Source organism: Natator depressus, chromosome 1 (genome assembly GCF_965152275.1).
Source record: "Natator depressus isolate rNatDep1 chromosome 1, rNatDep2.hap1, whole genome shotgun sequence".
NCBI classification, from domain to species: Eukaryota; Metazoa; Chordata; order Testudines; family Cheloniidae; genus Natator; species Natator depressus.
Window position 1 is genome coordinate 25,290,981 of NC_134234.1, and position 13,238 is coordinate 25,304,218.

General features: G+C 41.5%; 1 protein-coding gene across 1 annotated transcript in view; it reads left to right on the forward strand.

Moving 5' to 3' along the window:
* Positions 1 to 13,238, forward strand: part of LOC141981079 (cyclic nucleotide-binding domain-containing protein 2-like) — a 125,109-nt gene that overhangs the window by 13,152 nt on the left and 98,719 nt on the right. Inside the window, exon 4 of the mRNA XM_074942883.1 lies at positions 9,873 to 9,940. Within this exon, the coding sequence (XP_074798984.1) occupies positions 9,873 to 9,940 (68 nt within the window). The remainder of the gene's footprint in view (positions 1 to 9,872; positions 9,941 to 13,238) is intronic.

Consider the following 13,238-nt stretch of genomic DNA (forward strand, 5'->3'; position numbering starts at 1 on the left):
TATCAGGTAACCTTAATAAAATAAAATACATGCCTTAAATGGTACCTCTTATTTCTCAGTTTGTGATGACTCTGTGTACATTTGCCAATGGATGGCTGTTCAGATAGGATACTGGTGTAGTTACAGTCCTCCATTAGTGATATGTTTTCTCCCTCCTTTTGGAGCACACAGATGTAACTTACAGCTCAGGTTTGCTTATGAGCTGTGCTGATACATCCCTGCTAAGCTGGGGAGGCTCATGTGCATACAGTCCTATGTGCGATAGTGATTCAAGGCCACAAACTTGCACCTTAAGTTTTCTAGTTGGAACTCTGGAAATTAGCTTCAATTGTCATAGCAACAAAAGCCACCCTATTCAAGGAAAGTATCCAGTGGAGACTGGGAAAGGTCACCAGAGACTTCTGAACATATCAGAAGCCAGGGACATTTTCCTAAAGTGAAAGGAAGTAGAGTTGAAGGCTGAGGAGAGACAGCATTCTAGTGAGACAAAAGCTCTGGAGAAAGTGGACGGCTCAACCAGAACTCTCAGCTAATCCTAAATAAATCCCAGTGTGACCCTCTGTGCCTCAAAGCAGCACTCTGGATCCCCCATATTCATCATTTATACATGGTTGTGATATTTCACACAAAGCATGCTGTCAAGGTTCCTTCCCCACTCTGAACTCTAGGGTACAGATGTGGGGACCTGCATGAAAACCTCCTAAACTTATTTTTAACAGCTTAGGTTAAAACTTCCCCAAGGTACAAACTATTTTCCTTTTTCCCTTGGACTTTATTGCTGCCACCACCAAACGTCTAACAGATATATAACCGGGAAAGAGCCCGCTTAGAAACGTCTTTCCCCACAAAATCCTCCCCAAACCGTACATCCCCTTTCCTGGGGAAGGCTTGATAAAAATCCTCACCAATTTGCATAGGTGAACACAGACCCTTGAATTTTAAGAACTATGAAAAATCAACCAGGTTCTTAAAAGAAGAATTTTAATTGAAGAAAAAGTAAAAGAATCACCTCTGTAAAATCAGGATGGTAAATACCTTACAGGGTAATCAGATTCAAAACATAGAGAGTCCCTCTAGGCAAAACCTTAAGTTACAAAAAGACACAAAAGCAGGCATATCCATTCCATTCAGCACAGTTTATTTTCTCAGCCATTTAAACAAACAGAATCTAACACATATCTAGCTAGATTACTTACTAAGTTCTAAGACTCCATTCCTTTCTAGTCCTGGCAAAAGCATCACACAGACAGAGAGAGCCTTTGTTTCTCCCCCCTCCAGCTTTTGAAAGTATCTTGTCTCTTCATTGGTCATTTTGGTCAGGTGCCAGCGAGGTTATCCTAGCTTCTTAACCCTTTACATGTGAAAGGGTTTTTCCTCTGGCCAGGAGGGATTTTAAAGATGTTTACCCTTCCCTTTATATTTGACACATGCCATGTACGATATCATATGGAAGGTCATGATCTGATGAAACTCATTGTTCTGTCCAAATACATATCTCATTAGTGTATATGAAGTGATGAGATTTTGCTGTATAGTTATTACTGAAATATGCTGTACGTTTGCTAGTGACATACAAAGGATCCCTGCCCAAGAGGGTGTTCAATAACCCTTAATCAGCAGGGGAGTTGTAATCTAGGGATTTACAATTCAATAACAGTGCCCAAGCACCTCACAATGGGGACTGCTCAACTCCATGATTCAGTAGCACAAGACCACACCAGGGGGATTGCCCAGCTCAGTAACTCAGCAAAGCCCACTAGGATGTATTTGGGCAAGTGTCTTCTAGGCACATGGACTTGAAGATATAAAATAGGAGACTGGCATCACGTTTTTGCCTTTTTCCTCCCCCACCTATGCTGGAAGCGACGAGAATGCTGAGAAGATGAAAACTTCATCTGAGAAGGCTGGTCCAGGTTTAAGAGGGAAACCTGAGTATTATGAATTGTAACATCCAGTGGGGTGATAAAATTGCTGATCTAAATACTGCCTAGTGCAATAAGGTTTAAGATTTAGATTGTGCATTTATCTTTTATTTTCTTTGTAACTATCTCTGACCTTTTATGCCTACCACTTATCATCACTTAAAATCCATCTGTTTGTAGTTAATAAATCTGTTTTATACTTTACTTAAAACCGTGAAGTGCTTGGGAAACCTCAGCTCAGTTGACAAGGCTGGTGCATGTCTCTCCACATTGAGGGAGGGGCAGACTGGGTAATAAACTTATACTGATCAGACTTCTGACCAGAGCAAGACAGTATAGTCCAGGAGTGCAAGGCTGAGGTGGTGGGGGGAATTGGCTGGAGCCTCTCTATTGTTAGTTCATGAGTGGCTGGTAGATCAGTTGGGTGTGTCCCTTCCAGTGGATGTCTGTGTAAATGCAGTACCTGCCAGAGGCTTGCAGCTTGTCACGGCATCACAGTGTGAGAGGGAGCCCAGGCTGGTGAGACAGAGGGGTCAACGGTCACATAGTTCAGGTTGCATTCCGGGGATCCCGTCACACCCAGTCCCTGCTGCTGACCCCAGGGATAGCTGTCAGATCCCTAAGCAGCCCTTATCAGATCTTCCCTCCTCAGCAACACCAGGGTTCCTATACCCAGCCAGGAGGACAGAAAGTGTGAGTTGATCTGGATAATCACCTCTCATGATTTACAATAGGCTCCACAGCTTCCCCATCTGGTTCCCAGGGGACCACCACCCTATCACTGCTTTGAACCTCCCTCCACCTCCCCTTCCAGTGGCAGGAGTGGGCTCCACTGTCTCCAAGCTGGCCAGCATATGTGCACGTAAAATGGAGGAGTTTTCCGTTGTTTTTGGCCTCTGAGAATTCAGAATTCTTAGGTAGCTCATAATGTGTATAACCCACACAGCTGGCTGGACCACAGAGAGGTTTATAAGTCTGCTAGTGCCTCCAAGCTAATAGACCTGGTCCTTTAGTTCAAGCAAGTAGAGGTTTATGTTTTTAGATCCAGCTGTAACCCCCTGTGAGGGGGTATACAAACCCCACACTAGGGAACAGAGAGTTAAGGAGCAGCTCTGAGCCCAAGAGGCTCTGCCCAGCCACATCTGCCGGGCATGCTAGCAATGGAGATGGAGCTTGAAAGGGTGCCGCACAGCTCGCTCAGGGTGGGGCTAGTGCAAGGGACCAGACTTGCCCTGATAGGGTCTGCATGGATACAGCAGAAGTCCCACACTGCCTGGAGCAGACCGTGGTAAAGAGCTGCAGGCTGCCACTGGAGAGACAGCAAAGCCTACTAGAAGGGAGGAAGAACCTCAGGAACTCTTTCAGTTGAGTGCATGCTGCAAGTCAAGAGCCAGGCTTTTCTCAGGTCTGCCACCTGTCTGAAGACCCAAGTGTGAGAGAAACGCTGAGAGCCAGTAGCTGACCCAGCACGCTCATTACTTAAACATTAATTAGCTCCACCAGGAAAAAAGGCCTGATGGAGGAGGAAAGTACTTAATTGCCTAAGCAGATGGGGATGGTGGGGGGGACGGGGACAGTGAGGAGCTAAGGAGCTAATTATCCCACCAGCTGGGGAGGCTAGTTAAAAGTACAAGAAGGAAGTGCAAAGGAAAGAGGAGGGGCTGGTAGAGTCCATAGGAAGGGAGGTTTCTGACTGGTGAGATTGCTTCTTTTCTCTTTTGGAGAAAAGACTGAGGGTTGAAGGACAATGTATTTAGAAGTACTGCATGGGGATTGTGACATTAATAAGACTCACAGAGATATTGATAAGCAAGAGGTGTCAAAAACTGTTTGTTAAGGACCCTGGGGTGGGAGAGGAACCTGCCCTCTCACATCAACCAATGGTGTGTGTTTACTGCTACAACATAGGAATGGCCACATCTGAGTCCGTATGTCATCCACCCTGGTGTTTGTTAAATTGACAGTACAAACATCCTTAATCTAGCTGCATTGTAAAGGATTAGAAAAGTCCCCTCCCAGTCATATGCTGAAATGGCAACAGACTGTATGAAGTCATCATTTCTAATAATAGATTAACACAGTGTACCCACCTTATCCAATTTCCTAACTCAATACTCAGCTAGTCTTAATCTAAATTGTTCTTCACATATACACCAAGTGTTCTCCCATAATTGGCCTATGTATTCTAAACTGCCTACACAGTACGTACTTAAATAAAAGCCAGTAAAAGCTCTGTGCATTTCTCTCCAGTAAGTCCCCATAAAATGTAGAATGCGGATGTCAAACTAAATTACTTTCACCACTTGAAACACTCTCTCTTCCCTCAGACAAGCTCCTTACTTGTTTCTTTGATGTCCTTTCACTTTACTTTCTTGGCACCTAGGCAAAAAAGAAAATTTGCCTATTCATTAGCTCCTCCGATTTCTTCCCACACTTTCTGTCCCCTCCCCCAGTTACAGTGGAAGACAGATGCGCATCAAGGAATGAACTGGGCACAGCAGTGCATCAGCTCCTTGTGAAAACCTCTCTCAGAGCTCTGTTCCCTTGGCCTTCAAGCATGCTACTGTATCTCCCACCTTATCTATCTTAGGTATTTATATGGTACCCAACGCCGTGGTGTCTGAGCATCTCACAATCTTTAATATATTTAGCCTCACAACACCCTGTGATGTAGGGAAATGCTTTTATCCCGACTTAACAAATGGGGAAATGAGGCACAGAGCCTCAAAAGGATTTAGATGCCTAACAATATCCATTGAGAAGCCTGGCCTAAGTGATTTGGCCAGGAAGTCTGTGGCTGAACCGGGGAGTGAACCCAGGATTCTTAAATTCCAGGTTAATATTCTAATCACTGGACCATCCTTCCCCTTACTCAACAGAGCTATCATTTTCTGCCACAACTTACTTTCTAAGTCCATCCTAGATTCTCTGTGGTATGGTTTCCTTCCTTCCTTCCTCCCTCCCTCCCTTCATGGCACCAGAACAGCTGTCACCAAGGGAGGGACAAGGTAGTGGAGCAAGTGGAGGGCACAGAAGAGGCCTAGCTGATAAGTGGCCAGTACTATTGCTTGGCTATAAAGACAAACATACAGGCAAGGCAAGATGCTCACAGCATTCTGGGACACCTGGGCCAACCCACTCCTGCTATGAGTAATAATCTCACTGGGTCCAGGTTGAGGTTACTGTTCAAAAACATTCATATGTATGACTTGTGACATTTATTAGGGAAGATTAAAAGAACTTACCAGGGCACTGCTGGCTTATCCAATGGGAGACTTGTTTTTCACTTTATGGAGAAAAACTGCTGGTTGCAAACCTGGTTGGTGTACAGTCTATGGGTCCTCTCTAAGTGCCTTTGATTTGAGTATGTAAGCACTATCTGGGTTAATTAGGTCACAATAGTGAGATCCCTTGTGGACTTCATGGAGATCTCAGCCCATCCTGACAGTCAGGCTTCCTTACCAGAATTTTTTGAGACCCTGGTATTCCTGTAAATATGGTAGTCCTACAATCTAGCTGGTATAGGTAACAAGCCATTCTGCTTTGGAGAGTTCTCTTACTGCATAGAAGTCAATAGCCGCATGTGGGAATGTGAATCCCTTAATAAGTGGCTGGGTAAACCATATCCTACAAGCCTAGACAGAGATTGCAGTTGACTATAGGCATTAGAGGCTATGCTATTCTGCTGTAATTTATGCTTGGGGTTGGGGGTTTTGGGGAGGGGTTGTGGAGGGCTGGGATTTGAGGAGTAGTTATTTAAGCTATCATGAAAAAGCTGTGTCCAAGAGGATAAGCATGGTCTAATGAAGACAGTGCTGGACAGGGACTTAGGAAGCCTGAGTTGTGTTGCTTGTTTTGCCACTGATCTTCTCTGTGACCTTGTGTCACAGATCCACAGGTCCGGTACTCTTCAAGGGTTCCTGGGAGGACCCCTTCAGTGTGCCAGACCCCTTAGGGTCACACTGTAAAGGTAAGCCACTTGGCTTCACCACCTCCTTGGACCAAATTTTGGAGCCTGCGGCACCTCTGCTTCATGCTGTGAGGTCCCTTCAGCATATAGGAGAAACTGAGGTAGACACAATATTTATATAAATATTACAGAATATTCCCATTGCATCACACCTTGGTTGAGCACTTCACCTCTCCCAACCTTGGTCTGTCATGTTTGTTTGATTATAAACTGTTCAGGCGAGGGGCTGTATTTCAAATGCTTGTACAGCATCTAATACAATAGCTCCCCCAATCGCATTTTTGGTCCTATAAGCACTACTGTAATGTTAATAATAATAATAAACAGTAATGAGAATGCATGGGAATGAAAAAGTCTGAAAGTGAAACTAATTAGTCTCACTAAATTCTGTATGACTGGATTTTATTTTGCTTTTAAATAATTGGTTTTAAAAATCTCATGAGATTGCATAGCAGTAATTTAGGGTTTAATTTGGGTGTAAACACCATCTATGATCAAAAATAAAATGAAATCAAGTGTGAATCAGATTTAAAGGAACATTATTGAGGAAAGATTGTCAAACTGCTTGCTTTGAATAATATTCATAATGAAAATAACTTTTTCTAGTTAACAAATCATTTGTGAATTAATGTTGAATTCTGTGATGCACTCATTTTATATAAGTATTGGCCAAATAGTTATGATGAATAATGTTCAGATAAAATGTTGTTTGCAAATAGTTCACTTTGATTATTTAGTATTTGTTATTATTCATGGTGTGTGATTGGTCATGTGGTATCATTTCCGCTCTATGATTGGGTGACAATTTTTTAAAAAGGAAAGAATAAGGAAGAAAAAACCTGTGGTTTGAATTTTCAGATGTACAATCATTTGTGCTATGATTTGTGAAACATTTGGAATTCACAAACATTTTGGAGATATGCTTGAGAATAACAAATAAAATGTCCCCATTAGAGTTGAGTGGAAAATCATAGTTTCCATCTCACAGGAGATTCCTGTATTTCAACATTTGTTTTCATACCAAATCACACAACAAGTCAAAATATCAAAATTTTTCACAGAAGGAAGAGTTCAGAAAAATTTTGATTTAGAAATGTCGAAACATTTCATTCTGACAGTTTTTCAATCAAAATGAAATGTCTCAATAGTCCCAAATCAAAACATTTCATTTCAGTGTGTTGAACTGAATCAGAAATGTTTTGTTTTGAGTCAATTTGACATTAAATTGCTTCCGCCTCATAGTGCCTCAGCGGAGTTGTAGTTTGGGTGCCTTTTGTCCCCCTTCTTCCCTGTGGACTGGGCTCTCTTGCTAAAGTACATCTCCTATGATGCACCACATGACTCAGTCAGAGGAGAGACTGAAGTGCATGATGGGAGATACAGTCTTGCCAAGGAGCTCAGACTGTAAGAGAGAATAAGGGAGTGATGTACCCAAACTACAAGTCCCATAAGGCTCCATCCACAGCACTTTAGGCAAATGTAGTTTAATGTCAAATTGACTCAAAACAAAATATTTTTGTTCAGTTTGGGTCTAACTGACTTGATACAAAATACATTGTTTCAATCTTCCTGTAAGAAAAAAAAATCAGCCAATAGAAATTTTCCTGGGGAAACTGCATTTTCAAGTGAAAAATCATTTTGATAGAAAATTGCTGACCAGAAATCCTAGTAAACAAAAAAGTACAAAAACATGACTGAACAAAAAGACACTTCAGAATTCGAAAATTAAAAAGAAGCATAGACATCTTTTTTTCTCCCTATTTGTCCAGCACAGGTTGTCTCATTATAGGTAAAAAGCAAGCATACAAATTGGTGGGACTATCAATTCACATATGCCTAAACAAATATTACAAAAGCAATGTTTAGACTGCCTCTAAGCCAGCAGGTGTAGAGTAATGAAAGATGATTGTGTCTCTATACTATTATAAGAATGTGACTGGACTGCCACTATCTGTGAGAGACATATTTATTTGTGCCAGAAGAGCCCCTTATTTATAGTTAAATATGTTTTTTTTTTTTTGGTCTGTACAAACAACCCTCCTACAACAGGTTACGAAATGTATTAAATCACCCCAGAAAAATGCAATCACTTTTTCCCACAATTAAGAGATTGATTAAGCTGTTCGTGTCTCCATTACATAAAAAGCCCAATTTGCTCACATTCCCTGTCACCAGGTCACATTGTGATGTGTACATTTCAAATGTCTCTCTTGGTCACCTCCAAGAGCTGAGACCAGCTTGTTTTTTAACAGTAAAAAATGTCTCATATAAAATCTCATTACCCCAACGATTATCTTTGACACCTTGGATAAGCCTAGTCTTGTTACCATAATAATTATGAATTCACACCAAGTCCCATTTCAGTTCAGAGAGGGCATGGTTTTGAAAGGCAGATACAATCACATTCGAAAAACTGAATACCACCTGCTATAGAATTTTATTGTGTTTGTCCGTTATTATACCGGCCCTATGCATCACGCGTATGCTGTGAATCTAGTCATGGCACCACTGTTAGTTATTTCAGCTCTGGCTGTTAGGCCACTACTTGGCAGGCAAAAAAATTATTGACAAGGGCAAGTATCCCTCTGCAAAGGAATGGAAAACAGGATGGAAAATTATGTAATAGAGACTTCCAACCTTAGCACAGCTCCCACTGGAATGACTATAATAATCAATTATCATTAATCAGCATTATTATTAATAAGAAAATAATTTATAGCACCACACATTTACCCTTAAGCCTTGATTCTGCAATCTACTTCTTCTACATTCCTTTGTTAGGGTTGCCAACTTTCTATTTGCAGAAAACTGAACACCCTGCCCCGCCCCTGCCCCAAGGCCAAGTCCCTGCCCCGCCACTTCTCCGAGGCCCTGCCCCTGCTCACTCCATCTCCCCTCCCTCAGTTGCTTGCTCTCCCCCACCCTCGCTCACTTTCACTGGGTTGGGTCACGGGGTTGCAGTGCAGAAGGGGGTGAGGGCTCTGGCTGGGGGTGCGGATGTGACTCTTTTCCCTTTGGGTGCCACCTGGAACTGGGGTTCCATTGAGCCCTCTGAGCCACCAGCCTGGGATCCCTCTCACACTATGCTGCTGTGACAAGCTGAACACATGCTCCCGGTCTTACACTTCCACCAGCATACACACAGGTAGGGACACACCCAGCTGCAGTTACATGCAGGCTCTCTGACCAGCCACTGCATGTGAACCAACAATAGAGAGGCTACAGCCAAAATAACCCCCAGCTTCCCAGCCTAGGACCCCAGAGCGGTATTGGCCTGCCCTGGTCGAAACCCCAACCAGTATGAATTTATTATCCAGTTCACCTCCCCCTCAATGTGGAGAGGAATATGCAACAGCCCCTCTGAGCTAAGATTCCCAAACACTTCACTCCAACTCACTGGTCTGATAAAGCAAAAACAAGTTTATTAACTACAAAAGATAGATTTTAAGTGATTATAAGTGATAGCAAACAGATGAAAGAAGATTACCTAGCAAATTAACAAAACACAAACTAAGTCTAAGATACTAGAAAGATGGAATTTGAATAGCAGATTCTCACCCTAACTGATGGTACAGGCAGACCCTTAAGGCACAAGCTGCCTTAGTTTTACAGCTTGGGTTTCTCAGGTCTTCATACACAGGCTAGAAATCCCTTTAGTTCCCCCAGTTCAGTCTTTTTCCTCAGGTATTTCCAGAAGTCTTCTTGTGTGTGGAGTGTAGCATCACCAATGATGTCACTCCCTGCCTTACATAGATTTAGCATATGGTGGGAACCCTTTGTTTCATAACTTGGTTCCCAGACTAGTTTGTGGAAAAACACTGACATCCCAAGATGGAGTCCAGAGACACGTGGTCTGATCACATGACCTTGCATACCTTGCTGAGTTATAGCAGCCATTACTTACAAGTTGTCTGGAACGTTCACAGGAACAAACATGCTTATTAGTTGTTTACAAAAACGTGTTTCCTTTTGTGTTATAGTGGCTCCGTAAATTCCGCAGGGCAGTTTTGGTCATCCAGGTCATTCGCAATCTCATTAAAATGTACAGGTAAGGCTTCCTCTGCGGCAGATGGAAATGAAACCCTGCAGTTAACATTAACAGAGATCAAACTGAACAGGTTTTTTTAAATATTTGATTTACACTTAGTCACTCCTGAAAAGATGAGCAGAAAGCAGTGTAAGTAGAGGGAAGCAAAATAATGATGTGATTAACATTCACATAATAAAAAGTTCCCTATTCACATCTGTCAGAGAACATTTTATATTTCTATCCATAATTTAGAGCCAGGCTGACAATTTGCAAAAAACAAATTTATGCAGAGAATTTGATTTCTTTTTGTGTTTGGGTATTACCTTGCTTTTTACAAATGCAGCCATTATTTATAATTGTTCCATAAATTGTTTGTGTAAACAAATATCAAGCTATCATTGTTTGTGAATTATTCACAGTATTTGTGTGAGTATCCCCCATTTGTGCTGCATGACTGGTCATCTGAGTCACATGGTAATGTTTCAGTTTTCTTAAGTGGGTCCTCAGCAAAGCACTTAAGTATGCACTTAACTTTAAACACGTGCATAAGGCCCATTGAAGACAATAGTCATCGGGACTTAAGCATGTGCTGAATAAGGGCCTGGATCAGTTGCTGTAATTTTTAGGAACTAATTTAGCTTTTGCCAGAATAATTTTTGTTTTGTCACGAAGCAGGTTTAGCTTTTTGATTAAATAAATGTGTTCTGAGGCAAAAATTCCCTTTCTGAAAACATTCGTATTATTGCCCCTTTGTCCCAAGAAGCGACCAGCCAATAACTGGGGTCTTGTGGGTTGTATTTGTTAGGAGGAGAAATTGATTATATTAGTCAGATATTTCTTTGGTGCAATCCTGTTTATTTACAAAAAAAAAAGTATGCAAAGTCCTGTTTCCCTGAAATAGTGGGAACAAACAACAGCAGTTTCCTTGCTAATAATTTCCAAGCCTGCCTTTCCAGAGAGTCATGTGTCCAAGGAGTTCTGTCTCTTTGTTGCCTCTCAGGTCAACCCTCCTGCGGATGGCAAGAGTAGTATTCTTTCAGTTCTCAGCCTTTCCGTCCTTCCCTCTCCCACACCCACCCTTTGCCAAATAATCCTCTAGCCCGTGTGTTTGTCATAAGTCCCAGGGAAATCTCTCAGACAAACAGTTTAGACTTGTTCAGAGACTTTGCCATGCAGCCAGTTGCCTTGGACAGTAGTTTCTGTTGTCTCTAGCTACCTCACTCCATAAAGGGACTTAATTACCCCTTCCATTTAGCCAGAAAAAAGGGTGGTTAGCACACTGATCAGCTTTAATGAGGTTTATGATGCGGCCATTAACACCGTCCATCACAACAATATGAATTAATCATTGCTCTCAGGGATGCTTGTGAAAAGCGAGCATAAAAATAGGTGAATCAAGGTTACATTCATATGTGGTTCAGAATTTGCAATGACTAGAGATGGTTGGGAATTTTCCATTGGAATGATTTTCTGATGGAAAACGGCATTTCCACAAAAAAAGAAATTTTCCAAACATTTTGATTTTCCTCTACAAAAATCAGCATGAAATACCGCATTTCTGGCTAGTTTGACCTGAATCAGAATATGGTATTTTGTTGAACTGACCTGAAATGTTTAGTTTTGAATCGGTTAAAAAAAACATTAAACTGCATTTCCCTATCAACACATTGCCTTTTGGGAGATGTAGACCAGCCAGGGAGCCAGTCCCTTAGGAGAGAATGGGGGCATCAGGTTCCTGAACTACAGCTCCCATAAAGCACTGGGCAATTATGGGAAAATGCAGTTTGCTATTGAACTGAGTCAGAACAAAGCATTTCAGTGCAGCTCAAGGAGCCAAAATGAAACATGTTGATTTCAGGAATGTGAAAATGTTTCATTTCGATCACAAATGTTGAAATAAAACATTTTAACATTGCTGAATAGAAATTTTTTGGAATTTCTGCGAAAAATGTGAAATTTCAGTTTTTCATTCCAATTTGCAATGAAAACAAATGTTGCAATGTTGGAATTTCCCACAGAATGGATATTCCAAATTTCAGTCAGCTTCAACAATAACATGTTTATAATTTTTCACCCAGCTGCCTATAGCTTTAATTGTATTTATTACATCATTACATATAGGTTTTATAGACATGAGTTTGGGATGACTGCGTACCTCACAAATTGTCAGACTGTATTACTCTTTTGGGCAGTGGCCATCTTTTCATTAAGTGTGGGGATGCACCAGTCCCTGACTGGGACTTCCAGGTATTATGACAATACAAATAATACTATTCATAAGTTTATACACAATAAAGTTTATACAATATCATCATGTTTGCTCTCTCTTTCTAACTATCATGTATCTACCCACACATACACATTTATAGAACTATTCCTCTCTCTCTCCTTATCACCTACAAAAGTTCAGAAGAAAGTTTTTTAGGATTACCCTGTTCAATTCTTTTTGACTGAGTCTGGAGAGATTACTTGCTAAACTCTACTGAGATCTTGTGCTAGTCAGAGCCAGTATTAATCCAAAGAAAAAGCTAACTGGAAAAGCTAAATATGAAAGCTCTCCAAGGACTCTAAGCACTGAAAGACTAGAGAGTCCAGGATCAGTGGACTCAAAATCTAATTTTCCTGAAGAAGGATCTAACCAGATGGGGAAAAAGTTTTCTACTGGTATCACCTTTTAAAGTACCATTCTATCACCAGCAGAGTTCTTAAAGGTTTTTAAGGTTACAGAGTAGTTTTTTAAATAGCCACAAAGACCTTCATTCACACTAATGACAGTTTTCAGAGTAGCAGCCGTGTTAGTCTGTATCTGCAAAAAGAAAAAGGAGGACTTGTGGCACCTTAGAGACTGACCAATTTATTTGAGCATAAGCTTTCGTGAGCTACAGCTCACTTGATCGGATGCATTCAGTGGAAAATACAGTGGGGAGATTTATATACATAGAGAACATGAAACAATGGGTGTTACCATACACACTGTAACCAGAGTGATCACTTAAGGTGAGCTATTATCGGCAGGAGGGCCGGGGGGGAACCTTTTGTAGTGATAATCAAGGTGGGCCATTTCCAGCAGTTGACAAGAACGTCTGAGGAACAGTGGGGGGTGGCGGGGGGGGGGGAGATAAACATGGGGAAATAGTTTTACTTTGTGTAATGACCCATCCACTCCCAGTCTCTATTCAAACCTAAGTTAATTGTATCCAGTTTGCAAATTAATTCCAATTCAGCAGTCTCTCGTTGGAGTCTGTTTTCAGGGGACACCATCATAGGGCCTAATCACATCAGCCACACTATCAGAAGCGCGTTCACCTGCACATCT